Raw genomic sequence first — 24,298 nt, 5'->3', positions numbered from 1 at the left:
TCAAAAGTCCAAAAGCAACAACAGTTGAGATCTGTTTTAAAGGAAAAGGCATCCAAAAACTTTTCTGCAACCTGGTAACTAGTATAATGAAAAAAATCTCAAGACATACAGAGATTAACACAGATTTAGATAATTTCAACATTACACATTCTGGAGTTTATTTGAAGGGGGGGGGAAGTCTAATTTTTTGTACATTAAAAACCCTAGTATTTATGCAATGCATTCCTGAAGTTCTTTGGGGTGGGATTCATCTCACCAATTTTCTGTGTTGTAAAAGATGTAGATAACTAGTTTGCTAAACTGTTAAGAGATGCGCTCTCTGTGGGGCTCTCTACCCAAGTCAAGTTTTAGCGATATCCCCTCCCTCCACTGACAGTAAAGGGAGACCAGACTTGCCAGGTAGGTCTGCATGTCTGAACAATTTAAGTCATTCACACAACGACTCATCAGCCAACAATTAACTCCCACTGCATTCCCTCCTCCTTTTTTTATTTTAACAGTTAAAGCATAAAATCATATCATCAAATTCCAACCTTTGGTCTCCACATTAAAGACTTTTTCTTAAACTATCTTGTAATAAAGAGGAAACTGCATTACAGAGAGCTGAACATCACGCTAAGAAAAAGCACCTAACTCTGCTGTTACAAGTAAATGCCATTTTTAACCTTTGATGCACCTAAAACCATCTTGAGCCAAAGTATAACATTCTCATTTACTACATTTTGCCCCCTTAACAAAAGTCACACTGATAGAAACGTTACATTCTCACTATTGTCATGTAGCATGTTATTGCTTACAATAGAAACACCAAACACAGGAATAAATCAGGATAGCTGAGGAACCCAGAGCCAGCAATAACAGGCAACAGGCACAGCACTGACCTCCGTGGGACTTCACTCATCTTGAAATTTACTCCCACTGTGTTCTCACAGCTTCAACTTGTCATTTGCTTAAGCACGTTATTGAACTGAGGTGTGGGAAGAAAGGCAACAGAAATAGTGGGCAAGTATCAAGTGGATTTACCTTTTAAGCCATAGCACAAAAGAGAGATTTGAAATTAATAATTCCTCTGCAGAAAGCTTTGCATAAGCTAAAAATAGCAGCTTACCTCAGTTTAATGATACTGTATTTGTCAAAGCTTCTCTGTAAAATGGTTCTGCATAAAAATACAAAATATTTGAAAAAAAAAAATACCGTAATGAGCTATTGTTTAAAGCATTTTTTTTATCTTCTATTTTGAATTGTGCTGTGAATGGTTCACGAGGGGCTATAATACACTTGGTAACGTACAGACAAGCGGGTATCTGCAATCTCCAACCAGAGTTTAACGGCTTGCTGATCAAAGAATAAATGCTTTTAGGCTGACTTTTTCATCTACTAGAATCTAAACTGATAAGAACGGTAAAGTCAAATTATTAGAACTGTGTTAGGAAATACAACTGAAAATAGATTTGGGAGACTGGTTTTTTAATATTTATTTAGTAAAACTCACTATACAAACAAAAGTTATCACAACAGCGTAATATGCGGGTTTATAGTTTCTCCTTCCTTCAAGCTATTTCTTTGTTGCAGTAAAAACACATATATACATTTACAATGATTCCCCTTTAAAGCACTGGGATTTCATATATTAAAACATACCTGGTAAAATAAGCTTAAAATAATTTTACATTGTTTGGAAAAAGATTTGAGTAATTTACTCTTACCAGAGTGCCATTGTTGCATAGCATTCAAAAAAATGAACCACCACTAAAATATAGAGTAAAACATTTAAAAGTACATTTATTTAAAATGTGGGCAAAATATCAATATAAAAGAAAATAGAGTATAAGAAATAAAAATAAAGTACAAAACATTTTCATCTTCAACATCCATAATTTAATAGATAGCAAGCCCTTTTATTTTTACATCCAAATTACACTTTTGGCTGAAGTACCATCATTTACGTTAAAATGTTTAAAAATGGGCTAATCATGATAGCTAAAGTGGGCTCTTTTAAAACGGTAGTATAATACAAAACATAGTAAATTATGTTTCAGCATAATAAAATTACACATCCTAAAAAAGATGCAGTTTAGTTTTGCTTTCCTGCTTTAAACTGCTCATCATCCCTAGGAAAATAGCTGGAAAACAGCATCCACAGGAAGTTTTAGTTGCTTTGTACAATGGCTGAACAGCTAGATTTAATGCTCCAAGGATTCCGAAGCAGTAAGGCATTTTACTATCCATCAAGTAAATTTATATGTATGTTTGTTAAGAAAGAAGAACTTTAAGAAATGATTGCAAAGTAGAACTTATATGCAGAAAAACATAGAGCCCTTACTGGTCCCTCCGCTGCATTTATCAAACAGGGTTTATAATCTTCAGTAAAAAGCTATTTTCCTTGTCTGCAAGTAACTCGTGACCAGTGTTTTCCTTAGTGCCAAGTTTTTGTCCTGTTGCTTAATATTCTACACTGTTACTTTCTGACAACCCTGCCTCCCACCTCCACTAAAGTATTTCCTATCAAAAAGTAATTCCACTTTGAATTTAAGCTCAGTTTCTGGGTGTTAAACTACCCTCCTATCAAGCAAACATTACACATCCTAAAAAATTATAAATAATTAATTCCTAATTAAGAAAAACTTTTAGTAAACCATAGTTCCCAAAGCAGCAGACAGCCTTTACACAAAAGGATATGATTCATAATCCAGTGTTTGAGTAAGCACCCCAGTCAGGACAAATTCAGCATTGTGGACATCTGAAAATATCAAAAACACGTGCAGTTTACACCTGACAAGGACATTCTTCCTCATTCTGTACATGCGTCAGGAGGGGCCAGTCTCCACGCGAAGGCATAAGGGAGCATTGCCCCACTGCTACCAGGGCCCTGCTGTTAGCCACCACACACTTCACACCACAAATAAGAGACTTCCTGTGCACATCTTTGTTAAATACAGCATGTTTTCAGGTTCTACACTGAAGTAAAAATAGCTGAAGTGGAAAACCCCAAATCTTTAACTAGCGTGATGAATACCGAGACAGTAATCTTGCCTCAGGCAGGACTGAAGCCCCAAGTCCAAGCCTACCCTTCCAGAGATCTACAGTGACCTGGCTATAAAATACCTCTATGAGAAATACTTAGCAAATAGCTGCTCAGATTTCTCCACGGTTTGCAGGATAGACCATGTATTCCTCTGTTATTATCTGAAAGCTTCAAAAGATGTCTGTACTTGTACAATAATAATAATTAAAAAAAAAAATCAAAATAACAGCTATACTCTTCAAATGACATTGATAGCTTATACATACCTATGCCTCTTGCGAAATATTCTCGACATAAATGAAGGTCATTTTCACAGGAAATCAAGATTATCTCCGGCAAACTCTAAATGAAAGAAACTACTCGTAAGCTCAGAATAACACAGTAAGGTACTACCAGTAAATTTTCGAAAGCAACACTCTACACACTTTATTCTGCTTATGCTCCATCAGTTTTCGAAAAGAAGGTTGTTTAGATAATACTTTTCCTCCTGCGCATTCCACAATAGCTTTCATGGTGGAAAGACTGGGACAAATGCCAGGTGTAATGTAAAAATATTTTCCCTAAAAAGAGAAAAGAAAGAATAAGAAAACACATTATTTTGTTAACTGATTTCTGCAATGCATTAAGTTTTATTATCATGTAACTCTTCTCTTACACAATCATGGGGCAGGCTTCGTAAGCTGGTGTTAGATATCACAGCTTATGGTAACAAATTCATCAGGTGATGAATTGTCCTTAATTCCCACAAGTAAGGGAGGGGCAAACCCACAATGTTGATAAATCTGAACAGGTTAGGTGTGCCTATTTCAACACTTGTAAAATAACAACCAGGAAACCTTCAAATAACCACTGGTTAAACTATGATGCAAGAGAGAGAGAGAGAGAGAGAGAGAAAGAAAAAAAGAAGAAATTGGAAAAAAGAAAAAAAGAAGAAGAAGAAAGAAAAAGAAAAGAGAAAGAAAAAGTAACTGCAGCTTGGTAAGACACAGAAGAACAAGAAAGCTCCTTGCTTCTTCAAGCACTGGGATGCCTCGAGTGTGGCAAAAGAACCTTCAGCTTTTAATTAATAGCCAATTTATTACTTCAAGACAAAAATTACCCTACTAGTTGACTGAGACTGATACAGGTGATCAGATCATAAAGTAGATTATCTCTGTTTCCCAGTTAGGAATAAAACCCCCTTGCTATTTTGACTGCAAAACTGAGCGAAAAGTAGTATTTAGACTTAATAAAAGACATAGATTCTAATTCATTACAGGTTGTAAAAATACCCTTTTTAGGTGGTTTGCCTCAATAAAGAGTCTCAAATTTAGTTACGGTGAAGAATCTCTAACCACCTGGATCTTCAGATACCTCTCTGCACTGTAATTTCAACCGGAGGCATGAAAACCATCTTGCACTGTCCTCACCAACAGCCTGGCGTTAAGTGTGGTCTTCAAGGAGAAGCTGACTAGAACTGACTGAGGCCGGACTGCAAACTCGTGCTCAGACTCTCATTTTTATGGGCAAGTGCTTTGACTACCAGGCTGGGGTTAAAAAAAAAAGAAAAAGGTCCCTTCCATAAGTGGCATTGTACAAATAATGGAGCAACGTTCTAAATTTTGTAAGGGAACAAATATTGTTGAGTATACTGAGCATATACTGAGCATGTTTTGTTCGCGTCTACAGGATCCAGTCACTCAGAGGGCTTAGATTTAAGAATTTAAATGTCCTTTTAAACTGCATACCTTGAACAGTGGAGCTACTTGTGCTCTCTTTAGAGACTCCTCTAAACTAAAGCAGAATAGCACCTCGGCTTCAGCATCTCTGAGGACAAAGTTCTGCTCATCTGAAAAAGAAAGACTGATGATGTAATGCACAAAAAGACAAAAACATCCACGTAACCCAGGATCTGATCTGATCAGAAAATGGTGGCAGAGTGACTCCAAATGGTAAATGCTCATTAATTTTAACATGATTATAATACTGCCTTTTATTAGGTGCCTTACAAGGATGACCCACAATTACTCGGAGAATAAAACTGTATGTTTTACACTTGTGTATCTAGCAACAACCACTATCCTATAAAGTCCCTTTTTCTAACTTACTGGAGGAACTTGCAAACTTTTATTTATTGGTTCTCTACAAAAAGGAGCAGAATGATGAAGTTTAAGTTCAAATCACTGTGACAACCTATGGGAGCCCAAAAACTGTCTTCGACTCCTCACACAGCCTTAACAGAGCAAACTTTCCATCTGTTTCCCTTGTTCTGTTATTCAGCTGATTTTTTGTTTTTTATTAGGGGTGGAATTTCAGTCTTAACTTCATCTTTCCACAAAAAGCTCTATCAAACATATTTCTACATCAAATTTAATTCAAAACACCTAAGTTTAAAGAACAAAAAAAAAAATTCTATGGAGAACACCTTGGTCTTTCCAAGGACAATTCTGACAACCTGCAAGAGAGGGTGTCAATATTCTTCCGTGAAACAAAGAAAACGAGTAGGACAATTTTTCTAAACAACTGCTCTATCTTCCATCATTGTACTACGTACAAAAGCGAAGCCAGTCTGTTAGCTACAAATCTACTGAATTTCAGTAGACAAGTACCTCAAGTCCTAGATCAAAACAGTCATCCTTCTAAATCGCCAGACCTTCTTTACCTTCTAATAGCTTTGAAATGGATTGATTTCTCAGTTCACTGATGCTGAACCAAGCTAGTGGCCTTCTCCAGATTTATAAAAATGTTTGCTGGTTCATTGGTTAATTATCCATAGCTTTAAGTCTTTGGATGGTTATGCAGCAATGTTATATATTTGGTCCTTACAAACAAATTATATAAAAGCATAAAACAATTATAAAACAAATAATCACCCTTTAGGAAGATTTTCTTCAGATACAACATCCTTGTCAAACAGAGCAAAACCATCCATTTTGTTATTTTCAGCTGCCAATGGAAAAGCAGCATAAACAGAAAGTTGGTATCTTCCAACACAATTACAGTACTGGACTAATTAATTATTGAAATGCATTTTCATATGTATTTCCAGCAGCAGCTTAGTGCTTTACAACTTATATTTTGGAAAAATTATTGAAACAAAGCATTTGGGGCTAAAAAGTAATGTATCCATAGGTAAAAATCTGCAGATGTCTACACAAGAAAGAAATGCAATGCTGAACAACATCCAACCATTTCATCACCCTAAAGCAAACTTTTGAAGTATTTTTTTTACTTGATTTAATGCAAAGAAACTGTATTAAATCAGATGAAGAGTAAATGAAATGAAATATTCCATTGAAAGAGAACTTAATAAAAAAAATCATTTCTTCTTATGATGGCTTTATTTAATGATACCAACATAACCTTCTACCTCAAGTGAAATACAAACTAGCTGCTAGTACAATTGTTTAAACATAACATGAGTTATGAACTATGCTAGTCAGATTTGCTGTAAACTCTCTTTCAAAATTGAACTCTAGAAAACTGGCAAGAGACACTAAAGTCAGAAGTCAAAACAATGAGGTGTATTGAAATATGCACGTCATCTTCACGTATTTAAATTGACAAACTGTGTATTTACTAGAAGTTAATACTAGTTTAACTTACCAACAAACTTCTGGCATTTGAAACACTCTTCTAACCACTCTGGAGTTACTATGTGCTTGACCACAGAAATTGCTGTCAGGAACTTGACAGTTCGGGTCACTTTACTGGCAATTAGATGGGTGCATTTCTGGGCAGATTCTGCTACTTCACCTCCAAGGATATACAGTTTCTGAAAGTTGTACAAAACACACATTAGAATGGAACAGTCCTTTCAAAATCGAGCAAAAAAAATGAAGGATCATAACATCACCATCAAATAAAAGCAAGCTCCTAATGAAACTGTAAATATAGGAGACTTCTGTATTACAGTCATTCCTGAAGCTGATTAGTTTTGACAGAATTTATAGCCATTGAAAATCCAGGTATTTCCAGACATAAATTTCATCTGGGAAGACTGAAAGCTACATTCCGCTTCTGCAGTTTTTTGGTTTTAGGTTCTGTTTTTTTAAGCAAGGAAACAACTGTAAGATACAAATTAAAATCTTTTTAATGAAACATGCTATTCAATTTAAGTAAGCAGAATATTTATAATTTTACTCTTTCTATGAAAGGTATAACATACACTGTAGCTACGGTAAACTTAATTTTGCTAGTCTTTTGAAAAACATGTATTCTTTAAATGCACTCATTCCACATGTATTTTCCATGATACTGAGCAACTATCCTTTTTTCCTTGGTTTAAACTACCAAACTGGAACTAACTCATCACAGTTGCTATCTTGTCAGTTAAGATGCAACTCATTAACTGAATATACACACACTGTGAACAGTACACTTGTATGCCTATGAGAGACAAAGGCTGTTATTTTCATAGTTAATACATGTTCACCTCCAACACTGTATACCTCTGAGTGCAGATCGCGCAAGATTTCCATTCTGATGTTCAAGGCACCCTTTGGGCACACAGGAAAAAACACTACCCCTCCAACTCAAGAAAATGAGAAGTGTCCAGCCTCAGCTAGGTATCCAAACTCTGAAAGGTCTTGATGCTATCATCACTGCCAAGTTTAGATTCAACTTCACAATCCTTGACGCCAAAGTTCATTTTTTATATTTGTGAGCCATAGCTGTTACCAAAACAGATTCTCCATATAATTAAGCCAGTACCAACATGACAGAAAATGAGAGGCTGACACTGCAACTTTATGGAACATACTAAAAAATATTTTATGTTCTAAAATATTTAATATCAAGTTTCAAATGCAAACACTGCAAGGGAAAAAAAACTCCAAAGTCCAACTACTTTAAAAACAAGTTTAGGTATAATGAAGAAGATAGCAGGTATTTTTGAGCATACCAAAGTGATGCATATTTCTAAGAAATGTAGTGGACTCAAACTAGGACTCATTTACTTTTGATTATCTGGAGCAGGCATGGGTGACAGGTTCTTTCATGCACTACTGAGGTCAGCAGTTAAAAAACCCCTGTGCCTCAAACCTCAGCCAATCTGTGAAAAATAACATAAATGAAAAGTTCTTTTGGAATAAAGATTTAGTAATTATTAAGGTTCAAGAAATGATTGGATTTTTATACTGCTAAAAGAATGTTATAAATTACTTAAGAGTTAAGTTTTGGGACAGCTTTATTAGGGAACAGAACAAAATCTCCATGGGAACTTATTAGCTCACACCTGCCAGAAGCTTTGTCATCAGCTTTCTTTGAAGCATTTGGCATTACAGATAGCAACTACACTAGAAGAATCTTGGGTCTTATCCAGTACAACCATCGCTACTTCTCTCACCTAAATTTGGTCATGAAGTTTGCCGATTTAAAAACAAATGTGGAAGAGGCTTTCTTGCTTTTTAAAACAAACATATGGAAAGAAAAAACAAGTAGCACAGAAGTATGAAGTAGTTAACTAAAGCAGAACAGTTACCAAGTAAAATTCAGTTCACATAAATGTACACTTTAACCTCAGCCTCAGTAAGTATGGGCTTTTATCCACTAGATATATGCTAATCAAGTCTTAGCAAAAATTCAACATCAAGAGAGAAGTTATCAGATGTTTCAAAGTAGTTCACAAGAGATAAGCATGAAAGTCACCTTAATGTACTGCTGAACTTGCATAGGTTCAAATCCTGTGAAGAGCACCATTGGCGTCAACTCTGGGGTGAGTTTTTTAGTAGGTGGTGGTAGGTCTTCAATCCTACAAAATACATGAAGTACAGCAGAATGTGAAGTTTAGGCCCAAGGTTGTAGTATTATTATTTTTTTAAAAACTAGACAAGCACACTCTTGCAACTTTTACCAAGGGAAGTACTCAGATGAATGAGAATTAGGCAGGATCGACCTTCTGAAGAAAAAAATCTGTATGCTGAGAATAGGACATATTCTCCTGTTTCTGTTCTCTCCCAATTCACTTACTACTTCACTCTCTAGTTATTATTTTATTCCTACCACTTGAGTAGCTAGCAATATGCAAAAAACACTGCTAGTTATTTCATTTTGCAGAGTACAGGATGGAACATTTTCTGTAGAAAAGTAAGGACTATCGGCACCAACTGCTCGTTATTCTTACCTTGCTCTTTTGGAAGATGGCTGAAGACTGGATTCATTTTGCTTTGGTTTCAAAGGCAACCTCACACCCTGAAATTAGATCATCTACATGTTTATATCCAAACTGAGCAGGGAAACCAATTTCTATTCTGACAGATGAAAACTATACACCGATATTCTGAGATTATATTAAAGAAAATGAAACACAGATGAAAAAGAGATGCTACTGAATGCACACTGGTGTACCTACAGCTTACACAACTGATTCAATAACAAAGCTGAGCATTAACCAAAGCTTCTCCATAAAGTTATGTAATTGTATATGTGAACACCAAATAAAATATTGTGGAACTTTTTTTCCTTTAAATAAAGCTGGAAATGGAAACCCTCAAAAAATTAAATGAGAAAGAGATTGAAAAACCTGTCCATTTGTTAAATACATGAACACTACAATATATACAAGGTGCTTAAATATCGAAAGAAAAAACTGGCACCTGCGTTTTAAAACACTCGAGTTCCCTGACTACATCAACAGAAGCTCCAGTGGACGCTCAGGTACTCGCTGGACAGACACTTCTGCCTCCCCAGTACCAGACCAGCCCCTACAGCATCTGCCCAGGAGCAGAGACATGCAGCCTTTAGGCTCTCCCTGGCCTAAGTTACTTGAAACCACAGCGCTCACTTGCACAAGCGTGTGACATCTATTGCTTTTTAACCTTCAAATCTACGCCCGATATTTAATGAGGAATGCTAGAGGCACATGACCAGAAAGACAGGCAGCATTATTCCAGCCTTGCTGTAAGGACGGTCCTTTGGGAGGCACAGGCCAGAGGGATTTGTTCCCTGCTCTCAGGGATGTGCCTTTTTATGCTAGACAATCACTAGTAAGAGCAGCTGGGAAGAAAAGCACCCGCGCTCACTTTTTGATAGACATTTCAGCTATGAAAATGCAAAAGATGGATGGCATCAACACCATCTGACAGACGGCTGTCCTCAAAAGAGGACCACATACTTTAAATCCCAAGACAAACAGAAACGCCTGCTGTGAAGGCAGTGTAGTACCTTGTCTGACACTTCCACATGCCCGGCATTTTCTATTATCAAATCATATTCTTCGTGCGTGGGCATCCTGAGGGGAGCTGGATGAGATTACCTCCAGAAGTCCCTTTCGATCTAAGTTACAAGATTCTCACTTCACATGGGCAAGAAGGGTCCCCATATAGTAAATACAGGAAGGGAGGTACTAAATTAGGCTCTCTGACCCCTAAGTTCTCTCCATTTGCTACGTAAGACAAAACATGGACCACCACCTGGTCTGACTGAGTCGCACAAAGAAGGCACATGCCCAGTTTTAAGATGAGCTCAACTGCAGTGTGGACACAAAGGGTTGTGGTAACAAACCCAAAATTGAGTTAGTTAAAAGCTATTTTAAATACTAATAGTGAATACTGAATCTCTTCAAGGATTTTTTTATTTTGCCACTAGCAGAATGCATCTTTCTTCAGGAAAATAGGAAGTACGCAAATTTTTAAAGGCAGTTAATTTCCTAAAACGTAAGTTTCCTATGGGCCCACTGAACAATTCCACAGGAGAATTGTAGTAGAATGTTTCAAACTTCTGGCCAGGGAATATAGTTGTGGCTATTTCTAAAACTGAAAGGTATTAAAACAACAAATAGTGCCCAGATCCCATTTAAAGTATTAGTACAAATTAAGTTATGACAGTTACTTTTCTGAAGAGTATACAAAACAACTGAGATAAGAAGTGATCCGGAACACAAGAGGCAAGGCAAAACATTTTTGTGCCATAAAAAAACGTTATTGGACAGTCATCTGTTGTACAAATAAACTGAAAGCTCACTAGCTCAAACTACGTCAAAACAGACACTGTGAAAACAGTTATCAAGTATAAATCTGAACTGGGAAGAGAATTTGCAATACAAAACCCAAAAGAGTTTTCTACATATTCAGAAGGAGGAAACAGTTCAGAAGGTAAGTTGCAGTTTCCAACTCAGCTCTTACACCTGTCTCATGTTTTGCACGTTTCATAGAATACACTACATGACAAAACTGAAATGTTTTTGTATCTTTTTTTCAGGTACATTCTTCACTTCCTTACTGTTGTTCATTTACACTGCTTTTATTTCCATGGTTATCAACTGCACTTTTTAAAGCATGATATATTTTTACATTATAAAATATGTGGTATACACACCCATGGTTTTAGTTCTTAGAATATTTCAAAGAAATTATATAAAGTAGTTCCACCTATAATTTATATTATCTATCCTATTTAAAATTTAGTCATTATTCTAACAAAATTCTTACTGATTTTGGGTCCTCTGCCTTAAAAACTCTTCTGTGGTCTGATTTTCAGATAGTGTTAGGTACTGACTCAAAAAAATACTAAGCCCTTTCTAAAGGTCTGATGTAAAAATTGAAGAGTGAAGCACTAGCCCAAGATGTCTCAAAAGTAACTTGATTTTGTGTATCACATTGCAGTTTCTTAGTTCTGCAAAAGATTATTTCTCAGATTTCTCAAAATAAAATAGAATAGTAGCAGGAAGTACAGCCAGGAGATTCAGTACAGGTCTGGGTATGTCCCTCTTACACCATGGCATGTGGCTCACACCATATACACATGTGCTCACACATTAAAAACACTAAAGGATAATCTTACAAAAATAGCTGTATATATACAATAATTCAACATACCATTAGAAGTTCTGGTGATACCTTTAATGGAACTCTCCAAGCATCTAGGAAATGAAGACCAAAACAAAAATGAAACCATTGCAAAGTTACGTATAAGAGAAGACACAAGCTTCTATCAATTAAACAGGTACACACATAAAAGCTACAGAACACAGGATTTTGGGACCGAAACTCTTACCCAGAAGGTTTAGAACTAGATGTTGACTAGGAGAAAGTGGATCTTGAAGACTGAATACTGTGTACCGACTGTGCTGTATCTGCCGTAAAGCTTCAAAATTTCCTAGCAGTATGTCACAGAGCCATTGCGCATTTACACACGGTATTCTCCACTCTTTAGCCTTCTCATACTTCAAGCCACTGGGCCTTATTGTTCAGAGATGAAGAAAAAAAAAAATCAATAAAATAGGTATAATAGCAATTTCTAAAAATAAACCTAAAATACCAATATTTCTGTGTTGGCAGTTATCTAACTGCCACAAAAGTAGATACTCCGAAAAAATACTTCTACTTTACATGCTAGAACAAGTCAATTAGGGGAGTATTTCTGCCCCAAATGTAATCAGGTTAGACCTGGATTTAACTTAATTTTCCATCCCCCAATGTTTTAAAACAATTATTAAATTATTTTTAAAAAAAGATTTAAAGCACTACTAAGATAAAAGAAAGAGATAAACCGCTTACTCTTTACAGATAAGAACTGTATTGCTGCGACACAGGTAGCCTGTGTATTTGGCACCTGCTAGGTAGGCCATTAGTTTGAGGTCATCTCTGTCACTATCAACAAATCCTGTCACAGAGATTATCTGCAGATAAAAAGAGAGTTACGAATAACTGAACATAGACAGCATTTGCAAAACACTCCTGCTGAAAATATTTTTCTGTTACTAACTTTTACATTACAATGAAATATACGGTATCATAACTGGCATACAGACACTTAAGTAAAACATGGCTTGTAGGATACAGAGAGTACAATTTAAAAGTGATTTGTTTATACATAAAAAAATTCAGGTTTCTAGCATTAGTTCTGACTCAGGAAGAGTCATTTTCATCCTGCTGGTCAGCTTTTTCTCATTTACAAAGACTACAGTTTTACTATGAAAGAGCTCACTGCTAGTTTTCTTCTCACACATCTCACCTCTTTCTTCTGCTGCTGTTTATATTCAGGGAGACAGAGAAACACTTATACTTACTTGTCCTACTCTACTTTTAAAAAATCTCCTGAATGCTCTGCTCTACCCTGCCACAAAGCCAAATAAACTATGCCAGCTGATCATAGGTGGTGAACTGGAATTCCACCTCTTTCTTATCCTTAGTTTTGCCACGTTTTCCTTTTTGCTATTCTCTCCTTTTGTTTAGGAAAAGGCAACAGCAGTTCTGTTGTTGAGAACAAACTATATTTATTACATTACATATTACATTTACTACTCACCATTGTGTTCACATGCATATTGTTATATTCTAATTTTCCCAAAGCTGTATTTCTTTTTATGTCTTTTAGAACAGGCTAGTAGCAAGGCCGTCATCCTGTATGTCTGCATCCAGCACAAAGAAATCAAATGCCAAGACATACTTTGGCACCTGTTTTATGTTGTACAGTCTATCTCAAGATGCATCCATTTCAACTGCAAGTATATTTATTTTTAACCCCACAAAATTCAACTTCCCCAGTGCTCCTCATTGCACAGCACTGTTAACTGTGACCTCCTATTCTCTGATTAGCAGCACAGGCTTCCTTTTCTGATATTTGCTAGGTATTGACCCAGAAAAACCCTCAAAAAAGTCCCTCAAAATATTGGGTTACAGTAAAGGAAGCATATACTGTTAGACGTGCTGTTAGTAAAAATCTATGCAGCTTGGACTTCTGTCATCTTGCTACGTATATATTGCTAGAAGTAAGCTTTTTCTTCTTACATGTTGAGAGCATGGCTTTCCTCCTGGTGGAAATGCCACTGGAAAATGAAGGGCTCGATGAGGTGGCACCATTTTCTTCTTCTTCAAGATTGAGTTCAGCCAATGTGCTGTAATACATCTCTTCCGTTCTCTTAAAGCCTGTGAATACATGCATAAACAGCTTTTAAAAATCAAAATACATCTTTATTTTAAACTTTTTCTACAATACAAAGCTTTGATTTTAATCGTTTGGTTTTCTCTACTTTTTCAGGATCCTTCTTCTCATAGCATCTTCCTCAGTGTTCTCTGGAATAAATCTACCACATGCATTATGAACGTTTGTTAGACCATAAACCACAAATCATAAAAAAGCAGATCCTGAAAATCTTTGATTTTATACTTACAATCTAAGCATGAAGTACATACAGAACAGCCCCACCTTCCCAGTAATAAAATTAAAGCCTGCATGAATACACGTGGCTAGTTTGCTTACCTGAGCATACATATTACTGACTTGGCTTTCACAAAGAAGATGTGTACATCTGCTTGTAAGGGTAGGGTCCACTGTCCCACCATGTGCTTGAATGATCTGGTAAGAGAACAAACCCAGAACTTCTTATATATATATGTAACTGTTTAAAAATTTCCCTAAGAAACAAACAGTCTGAAATGAAAGTCTGCTCTTTAGGACACTGCCACCATTAGCACCATTCCACTGAAGAGTTACCCCCCCAAAAAAGGTTTGTTATCTAGCTTAAGAACAATTTTGAAAAAAAAAAATGGAGAAAACAAAATTAAATATGCTTTTCACTGAGCTACAAAAAGTCTATTTTTTAGAATCAATTAAAAAAACAAATAAAGATATATAAACAAAAATAACCCTTCTCACGTTTTTTATTTTTGCAATGTAACGATTAAACATTTTTTCATGAACTATTCAATTCTATCTCAGCAATAAACACAAGTGCTGTTAAAAATGTCAACAGCTTACTTGATTATGCAAAATTGTAGGGAAAATTCAACTATAAAATCCATCAGAAGTTTCTGAAGAACATCAAAGTCCTCTCATTTAGGAAAGGATACAATCAGATTTTTCTGAAAAATAGAAGTTGGCAAAAAATAGAAACACTCTATTCCTCCATCTTATTCACTCAGGTGGATACCTCACAGGCTACTAAATGCCAAAATTATATGCAAAAAGAAGAGTCTTTTTATACAACCAAGTTAAAGATAGATAGCAATGCTATATTACATTTGGTCCACTACAGCTGCCTGATTAAAAGCATAAATAGTGGGGAAATAGTTAAGGCTATAACTTATTTAGTCAATGTTCTGACTAAAGATCTAATTCAACCAGGCTGCACATCGAAAGCATTTTTATTACTTTTTGTGGTCAGCTGCAGTTGAATAATGGGGTTTAGGTTGTAACACAAATATTACATAAAAGGATGCCTAAAGAAAAGCGAACAGTGCTGAAATACTGCCAATGATTTCTTTTAGAATTTAGTTACTATGACATTATGCTATCACAGTTTTTTTAAAAATACAGCAGAATCTTACCCGTTTCCAGGTTGCTAACAGCTGTTTGTCAGACATCTGTTCTGGGTAATCAGCAATTGCAAAGACACAGCCCAGTAGGAAATATTCTTCTGGAACTGGAATAGTTTGGCACATAAAAGAACAAAAAATTAAATACTTACAAGTCTGAAGAGTTCATCTCAGAACATATTTGCTACACTCACTATTCTTTCCTATTACCAGATTATAAACATCATTCAATTTTGAAGTAACTTTGGAAAGTAGGATCCCAATTTCAAAGCTGATAGCCACATTTAAAGGCACAGTTCAGCTCCGGGTTTGGTTTTCTGGGTGGGTTTTTTTTCTGGAGGAAGAGGGACTGAAAGGGTAGAAGGAAGTGGCACCAAAAGGAAAAAAAAAAAAGACAGCAACGTACTCTCTTAGATAGATCAGCTATGAATAGTCAAAACAATTAAAAAAAACTTTCAGTTCTACTAGCATGGACAGAATTCAAAGCAAGGTATGACAACTTTCTATCTGATACTGAATCCTCACTAATTTATTAGTATTTCCAAAATGTAAGCTGTCTTTCCAGTTGTTATCCTCTTTGAAAGCTTCCCCTTTCCCCTCTTGCAAAGGAAAAAAAAAATTAAAAATGTATGGTAAGCAGAGACTAACACTGTTCTCATAGCATAATTTACATGCTAGTGGCATAAAGTATGTATTTGACAAGAGAAAGTTCTCAGTGCTCTCAGGCTTTTCAGCTTTCTGGATCATCCTTAGTTATAATTTAAATCTGTTTCCCTAAAAATGAGTAAACCAGGTCCTGAGCCACGAATGGTGTTTCTAAGTCTTACAATCCCATAGTGTAAGCACAGCACTATTTTTTGATATTCTAACCCACATTACATCACGTCATTAGCCACTTTTTTCCAGGATCAGAAGGCAATAATTACTAACTCTCCGCTGCCGGATCGTGTCCAAAAAGCGGCTGCTGTTGCAGTTGTTGCTGTTGCTGCTGGTGGTGTTGTGGCTGCTGGGCTGCAACTTGATGCTGTAGTGCTTGAGGCGTCTGAGTTAGGTGATGTGTCGCCTGATTCTGCATTTGCTGTTGCTGATGCTGTTGGTGTAATCGCTGTAAGTGCTGCTGCTGCAATTGCTGCTGCTGATGCTGCAGCTGTTGTTGTTGCAGATTCTGTTGCTGTAGCTGCTGCAATTGTTGCTGCTGTAGCTGCTGCTGCTGCAACTGATGAAGTTGCTGTTGCAAAGCATGCTGCTGTTGGAATTGGAGCTGTTGCTGAGGACGGTGTAGCTGCTGTTGAGCATGTAACTGCTGCTGTGGAAACTGAAGCTGTTGTTGGGCGAACTGGTGCTGCTGATGAACTTGCTGTTGCTGTTGTGAAAACTGATGGGGCTGCTGCTGCTGGAAAGACTGCTGGGAAATCTGGGGTTGTTGCTGCTGCTGCTGTTGTAGCTGCATAAGTTGTTGAGGTTGAAGGTGTAAAAGAGGATGGTGCTGTTGTTGCTGTGCTTGATGTGACTGCTGTAATAAATGTGTCTCTGGTGTTAGTTTCACTTGACTAAACAGCACCGCATTTGGATGTCCCTGTTGGCTATGATTTACTTGTTGCTCTAAACTTTTTGTAGGTGCTGAAAGTGATTGTAATATCTAGAAAACAAAGATTAGTTTTGTGACCTTTTTGTTGCCATTCAGTTTTAAAAAAATTTAAAGAACTACTGGGAAAATACAGTTCTTAAAAGAAAGAACCTTATGCTTAAATACATTGTGAGCTAAATAAAAATCTTGAACTGCTAAAGGCAAAATGAAAAGACAGGACTTACACACAGAAAAGCGTGGAGCTACACATGGGTTCTAAAATAAGGCAATGCACCTTTTAGCAAAATTTAAGATTAAAATCCATTCCTGTATTATCGATGATCTCTCCAATAGTATTATGACTATTAACACTATATTAATAATTACATTGACCAACTCAATCAACTGTAATACTCATTTTACAATCCTGTTGGCACATTAAGTTCAAAGTTTAGTTCCATAGTCTTACTTTAACTTAAAAGTTGCTAGTAATGCCTTTACTAATTAGCACTGTTTGAAACATGGGAACTTCATACAACCTTGCTTTCTTTTGAACCAATTCAGGAATATTTAGCTCTATTTTTCGAACTGAATCCCAAAATGCAAAGAAAAACACTGATCTGCTGAGAACTAGTAGCTTCTTGGGGAAAAAAACCCTAAACAACCCATACTTATGAATAACAGATTTTAGGTTTATATAGACTGCTGAAGTAAACTGGAGTTTAATTTCATTTTTAGATGTATAACTCACTGTTAAGGGAAAAATCATTTCACACTAAGCAGACACAAGTTAGCAAGTGAGTTTTCAAAGTATCAGAAAATAGAAAATTAGGCAAGTTCCTAATAGATTAGAATGAGTTCCACATATTTATTAAGATATTTTAATATAAACTACCTATAAAAAATCAGAAGGAACAATAGGAAACTCTAGACTTGCCATTCATAAAGTCTTTTAATCATGGAATCAGCTTTGGTGTATCCTGCAAAGCTTGTTTCCTTCACCCACACTATTTCATCACATCCAATGTAAACTTCAGTGATGTGTGTGTGCGTGAGAGGGGAATCAAAGCACATCAGTAAAGCACAAAGTCAATTAACTGTATCCTCTCAATGAGATGTCCATCAACTCTTTATCAAAGGTGGCTCAAGTGTATTTTACAATGCGCTTCAAAACATCTCAGATTTCACTGAAGTAATTTTGATGTTGTTGGCATAGCATACATTCACAAGCACGATTATCAATGGATCGCCTATCACTAATGTCTAGACAGCACCACAGTATAAACATTCAATAACTAAAAATAGCATACACAAAAAGAATGTTTCTGTGGCTCAGTAGGAGGAGAGATCTTCACGTTGCTCTCCACAAAAAGTCCCAAAAGTCAAAATCACAGAAGTTTCAGGACGCCTATTTCAAAACAAAGGGATAAAACTTTCAAAAGATCCTAGGGCTATATTCAGAAAATAACTTTGTACCTGCAAAATGCGTTTCAGCAGAAATCTGAGGTTCAAATTAAACATTAACTTTCCAAGATTGTGTACCATTGGTGCATGGAATCCACCTAGGACTGGTACCCAAGCAGGACGCAAAATACAATTTCACCTAGCCAGGGGGAAGTTATGAGGAAAAAGGTAGAATTGGTCTTCCTCCCTCTAGGAAGCAGATTCACGATTCCAAGATGCAAAGCTTTTCTCCACGTGCTGGAGTTGCACAGCAACCTACACAGCAGCCTGATACAGTACTTGAGAACAGTCCTTTCACGCCACTGTCAAGTCCCTAGTCTAACCGACTTCTGGAGAACAATGTCTAGCCGAAGCATCATACCATCAACTGCCCTGTAGCTCTATAAATATTACTTATAGAAAAATACTTCCACAGAGACACCACTAAAGAGTATTTGATAGTACAATGACTGGGTTGTAGAAGATGCGGTGTTTAGACATGAAAGCATCAGCCAACTTACCAGCACTGGCCAACCCACCAGGACGTTGGCAGTTCTGCTCAGTCCTTACCCAGAAGTCTCAGCCCTTAAACAATTCAAGGCACTGAGAAGAGGAATCTAAGACTCAGTTTTAAAATGAAGCCTGTATTTCCATTTCATATTCAGAAGTCATATAGACAACAAAGAACCAACATTTCTGAGTGACTCCACTTTTTCTGTTTAAGTACTAACTGTAAGTGTCTATATTATTCAGGCACCTTTTAAAGTTTTACCATCAGTCCAAAAAAATGCACCAGTGCAATTATTTAAGATATGTCTAACATTTACCAGCACCTACTGTTCTCACGTTCCCTTCCCATGAATATCTTAGAATTTCAATGCTTCAAGTTATTTCAGTGCATGCTCGCTCAGTTTTAATTTTATTCTAAAAATAAATTCAATACAATATTTGAGCTATACAAGTGGCATAAGTACTTGTACCTTAGGACTTCTGCATCATAATCCTGACTATACTATAAAACAACTTAGTAATGCCCAGCAGAACACCACAGTATAGAACTGACCCTACTGTGAGAACAATCAATTTCAGAGTTTTATGTGTTGACAGCACAAATAATTCCTTGCACTGAATAAAAAGCTTGAAGGGTATGAAATCAACTTTCCTGAACTAGCCAAATAATTCTAAATTAATGAATGTATTTTTTTCTACTCTTACCAAGAAATCAATAGTGCAAATCTAAAACACACTAGAGTTAAACGCAGCTTTACTCTTCCAAACATTTTTTCCAAACGCATTCTTACTTCTGTGAACCTGCTAGGAATGAAGTTACTTATTATGGGGAAGTTACTAATTTGGCCACAACTTCTAAGTAATAAGGAGAACTTTTCATCCTTTGTACACATAAGGAACAATAAATGGAAACTGAAGTTCTTAGATATGATAGTTCCTAAGAAAAGGTCCATTATGTTATAAATTAAAAACCCAACACTTACATGTGCTACATTTGATGGTCTATTAATCTGCTGAATATCAGCACTATTAGTAATATTCCTTAATGTCCGCACGGCTGGACTCCACGTAGCCATCATTTCCTGTCGATCAGAACTTGGGGCACCTTGTACTGAAGCCATTAGATTGCCTCTCATATCCGGAGGCAAAATATTACCTGGCACTGGTGGGACATTGGCACATAAATTAATTAACCCAGAGTCTTTCCCTTGAGGCAACCTACGCTTTGCTGCAGATGCCTGTGGGACTTCAGCTGGTGTCCAATTCAAATTCCTTTCTTGTTTTTCTGGAGAGGAATCTGAAGAATCATCAAACATCAGTTCCCCTTTTGCCTTATCAGCAGTAGTAGATTTTGGTGAGAAAACCTGATCACCCAAAGGTGATCCTTCTCGAGAAGATGCTGGGCTTGATAATTTTTCATCAGTACTAGCTTCATTTTGAGAATCTTGTTCTTCATTTTCTGCTTCCTCCTCCTCTTCCTCCTCCTCCTCTTCTTCTTCCTCATATATAATTAAACGAGGATGATAAGGAGTCTCTTCTTTTTTAGTCTTATCAGCTATAGAATCCAGTACCCAGTCTGGTGTCACAATTTTAATTCTGTCCCGTTTACAAGCACATTCATATTTTTCCTGTGGGGGGGGAAAAAAAAAAAAGATTTTATATAAAGACAAAAAAATCCCAAATAACGTTTTTGGGGGCAGGGCTAGAGCATGGATAAGCAGATCACAAGAGGCTGTCCAGTAACAGAAAGTGATCTCTCCCAGAAGCAACAGGACAAGCTACACTGCTGTGCATACCCACAAGTTCCAAGAGATTAAACCAAAAACCTCCACATTTACAATATAAAGGATTCAGAAGGCACAACTGCAGAAGATTAAGTCTTCACTTACAAAAACATCACTACCCAAATCACCAAAGAATTCCATGAGTTTCAAATGTGGTTCTGAAAAAGCCTGCAGAATACCAGCAGCTAGAAACATCACAGTTAATACTAAGATGCAGCCGATTTTTAGGTGGACATTAAGGTGAGTCTAAATACAGTTTATACTTACATTTTCTCCACTAAAACAAGAAAAAAACCAACCAACCAACCAACCAAACCACCATGAAAAAGCATTCAGGGAAAAATCTGAATTTCACAATAAAGTAGAATGAAATATTTATAAGGTGATCACTGAAACAAAACCCCAAACCCCCACATTTCAGCAGGAATACAAATCAGAAACTAGTCGGGTATTTCCCACGCACCTTCTCAGACACTGCAAAATGTAATGTTGCCCTCAACTTGAAAGTTACACTTCTGTCCAAATATTAGCTAAATCCATTTCAGTAAGAGGTTATGATGCTGACAAAGTAGAAAACTTTATCCCTCCCTCCTTCCTTATCATTTAAAGACAGAGAAATAGTAAAACTTCAGTGTTTCCTTTCCTGAGAAATAGAAATAGATACAGGATCAGTGCTCTGTTCATTCAAACATCCTCTTTGATGGAAACCTCTCACAAATATCAAGACAGTGGGAAAAAAAAAAAGACAACTTTCTTTTAGATGCTGAAATTAGTTTCAAATCTTCTATATTTAAAAGTGATTGAACTGGGATTTTCTTTGTATGTCAAACAATATAAACTAACAACCAGCGCATTCAGAGGAAATTAATGTAATTTAATGATTCTCTAGAGTTATTTCCCACCACGAAACTGTCATTCATACACAATAAAGAGATTACAGATGAAACCAAGTTTATTTGCAGATATGAGTTTTCATTCTTTCTTTGTGGTGAGAATTATTAAGAATCTTGCTTTATCATCTTGGGTTTAGTCAAAGCAATCATTTAAGTTTTCACTAGTGTCAAAACTGTTCTCATTAAAAACTGCTGCAGATTCCCTTGTAGTACGTCACAGCAGCAGGACTAGAAACATTTTAAGTAATCATCCGATAAAATTGTTCCCATTCAATGATTACATAAATTAAACAAGTTACTTATTGTATCCTACAGATAGGAAATGCTAATGTGGTTTTTTTGGTTTTTGACTGGCAAGCTTAAGACAACATCCTTTGCTCTGAAAAGCTTTTTTTTTTTTTTTCTTAAAGAGAACTCTCAAAACCCCTCAAATCATTCCTCTTAAAGGGAGATAGTAGGATAAACAGTACACACCCTCCTGACATCAAAGGGCATTTTACAGAATTTTTCAATTTTGTCCTTCATTTTAATTCACTGATTCCGTATCTACAGATTTACAAATCACAATCACTAATGATTATGACATGTCAAAATTAGGTTAAGAGAAACAGAACAAAGAATAAAATGCTTTATTCAACCAGAAATACAAATACCGATATGACACAGGACATCTTTTGAATGAATCAGGCTTAAAGTCACGCAGAAAATAAATACAAACTGAATAGATGTAATGCATAACAATGTTGAATTTAGCTGTTCAAGACAAATGAACAGTCTTAAGAACCCTAACTTCAGGAAGATGGAAATTTATTTATTATTCAAAAGCAAATGAGAGCTATAACAAGAAGAATTGTACGTGTAATAAACTCTTACCCCCTTTGGCTCAGGCACAATCAAATGAGTACACTTATTATTGAGGCTCAGCTGGCAATTCCCTCCATAAAAAGTAATCAAAGCCCACAGCGTACTTCGGTCTTCAGATGAAACCTAAAAGGAAGGTAAATAAGCTTTTTAGTTCCATGCGACCGGCTGCCTTCAGCTTGAAGAATTTTAGTACAATCCATGACATACCATTTACAAATCTGGCTAATGTATTACCTATCACTTTTAAATACCAAATTAGAATGAAAGTTACAGAGAAAAAAGGGTGACAAAGAGATGCAACATGAAAAGACATTAAACAATCATTTTGAACCTGCACAGAGAAAAAGAAACATGCTTCACTCCTGTAAAATTCAACACTTATGTCACCTTCCACAAGAGAAGAGAGTTGATAATCAAGCAAACAAGAATTATTTATCTTAGACAACCTGTTAAAATTCATTAAACAGAATTTTAACAAGTAGACCAAATTAATAGCCTGCGTAAGCACATGAAGCTTTTATTTCTACAATTTATGTCATAGCGACGTCCCCCTCCCTTGCCAAGAAAGCCGCATGTATTTAAGCCACTACCATTCAGAGTCAGTGACGCTACTACAGGAATAATTTGTTTAGAAGTCTAAAGCACATATATGCATACATTCCATTAGCACCTAGGGCCTTATCCTGTCCGTCTGCACACACACTGGTCACCACAGTGTGATGCTACTCACAGATCTATCGAGTTGGTTATGAACACAAGCCCCTGGAGCACCATCTTTCCACTTACTTTACTCACCGGCACCCTTGTAAAGGTTTCAGTGCGTTAAGTAGGTAAAACACGTTGACTGAATATTGTGTTAATGCAGAAACAGAGGAATAGGAGCAAGGACTTTATAGTCTAGCGCACTCTGCAATTTAGAATCACCATATGGCTGAATACAAGATAAATTACTGATTCAACGTTCACAGTTTGAAATGTTCATGCCCTCATTTTCAGTGAAAAACTCTTTTAGCTTTTTTACAGAAAAAAAGTCATAGTACAACAGAAAAACTGGTATCTCTCCTCAAAAAAACCAAAGCATTGTACATTGGAGTAGACTGACATATGGTTCACTTCTTACCTGAGAGAGACAAGCAGTGACTCCAAAAAAGATCTGACAAGATTCTGGAGAAAAGCCATTTACACTGGAAAGCAGGTGTCAAGGATGCAAAGTAATTTAAATGAGAGTTTCCTGAGGGACATTAGAAGGAAATTAAATAATGCACATAGTACTTCTCAGATATTATCAAGTATTTGACCATTCAAAAACTTTTATCTTTAAAAGCATGTTGTCTGTTTCCAATTCAAGTTGCATGGGTCAGGAAAAAACTGAGGTGCAAACTGTATCAGGGAATCTCTAATATTATTTTGGTAATATTACAAACTTGCCTCTTCCCAGAGCATCTCCCTCAGTCCATCTTCGGATGCTAAACACAGAAGTTTAGCTAATAGGAGTCAGATCATTACCAAGAGCTTCCTTTCATTATCAAGTGCTTATCTTCCGTGTTTAACAATACAGGAGAATCTGAAGAAGAAACTTTCACTACAGTCAGCAACGGACAACGTAGAAGGAACATGATGCACAAGAAATTTGATAAAACAAGTCACACCAAGAAAAGTGTGGTTTTTCTAAAATAAAAGCTAATAGCAGACAGCTGTAGAAAGTTACAGTGTCTTTACTGCATGCTTATTAAACTGCTATAATATATACTGGGCTATAAAAACAGAAATGCAACCTGAAACTAATATGATCATATGATTTTGTGCACACCTTGTTGGAAAAAAGGACTACAGAAACAGATGTGCATTCTGTTACAAGCACAGAGATTTTTGTAATGAAACAAAATTATTTTCCCCATGCTGCTGACAGATGCACCAGCAATACTTAAATTTTGAGACCTAGAAGAGACAACACACAGCAGGCTGACAACAAAGCC

General features: G+C 36.3%; 1 protein-coding gene across 1 annotated transcript in view; it reads right to left on the bottom strand.

Annotated features, from left to right (window-relative positions):
- Positions 1-2,079: 2,079 nt before the first annotated feature.
- The window catches only part of PAXIP1 (PAX interacting protein 1), a 35,442-nt gene continuing 13,223 nt past the window's right edge, over positions 2,080-24,298 (bottom strand). Inside the window, exons 4-21 of the mRNA XM_075746656.1 lie at positions 23,443-23,506; positions 22,332-22,445; positions 19,765-20,409; positions 16,192-16,900; positions 15,274-15,368; positions 14,207-14,302; positions 13,735-13,872; positions 12,502-12,623; positions 11,999-12,183; positions 11,821-11,864; positions 9,129-9,196; positions 8,654-8,756; positions 6,611-6,779; positions 4,753-4,853; positions 3,451-3,585; positions 3,292-3,367; positions 2,681-2,740; positions 2,080-2,245 (exon numbers count right to left, since the gene is read on the bottom strand). Of these exons, the coding sequence (XP_075602771.1) occupies positions 2,229-2,245; positions 2,681-2,740; positions 3,292-3,367; positions 3,451-3,585; positions 4,753-4,853; positions 6,611-6,779; positions 8,654-8,756; positions 9,129-9,196; positions 11,821-11,864; positions 11,999-12,183; positions 12,502-12,623; positions 13,735-13,872; positions 14,207-14,302; positions 15,274-15,368; positions 16,192-16,900; positions 19,765-20,409; positions 22,332-22,445; positions 23,443-23,506 (2,941 nt within the window). The 3' untranslated portion in view covers positions 2,080-2,228. The remainder of the gene's footprint in view (positions 2,246-2,680; positions 2,741-3,291; positions 3,368-3,450; positions 3,586-4,752; positions 4,854-6,610; positions 6,780-8,653; positions 8,757-9,128; positions 9,197-11,820; positions 11,865-11,998; positions 12,184-12,501; positions 12,624-13,734; positions 13,873-14,206; positions 14,303-15,273; positions 15,369-16,191; positions 16,901-19,764; positions 20,410-22,331; positions 22,446-23,442; positions 23,507-24,298) is intronic.

This window comes from Balearica regulorum, chromosome 2, assembly GCF_011004875.1.
Source record: "Balearica regulorum gibbericeps isolate bBalReg1 chromosome 2, bBalReg1.pri, whole genome shotgun sequence".
Taxonomy (NCBI): domain Eukaryota; kingdom Metazoa; phylum Chordata; class Aves; order Gruiformes; family Gruidae; genus Balearica; species Balearica regulorum.
The sequence above is the reverse complement of the archived record's forward strand: the minus strand, read 5'-3'. Positions and strand labels throughout refer to the sequence as shown.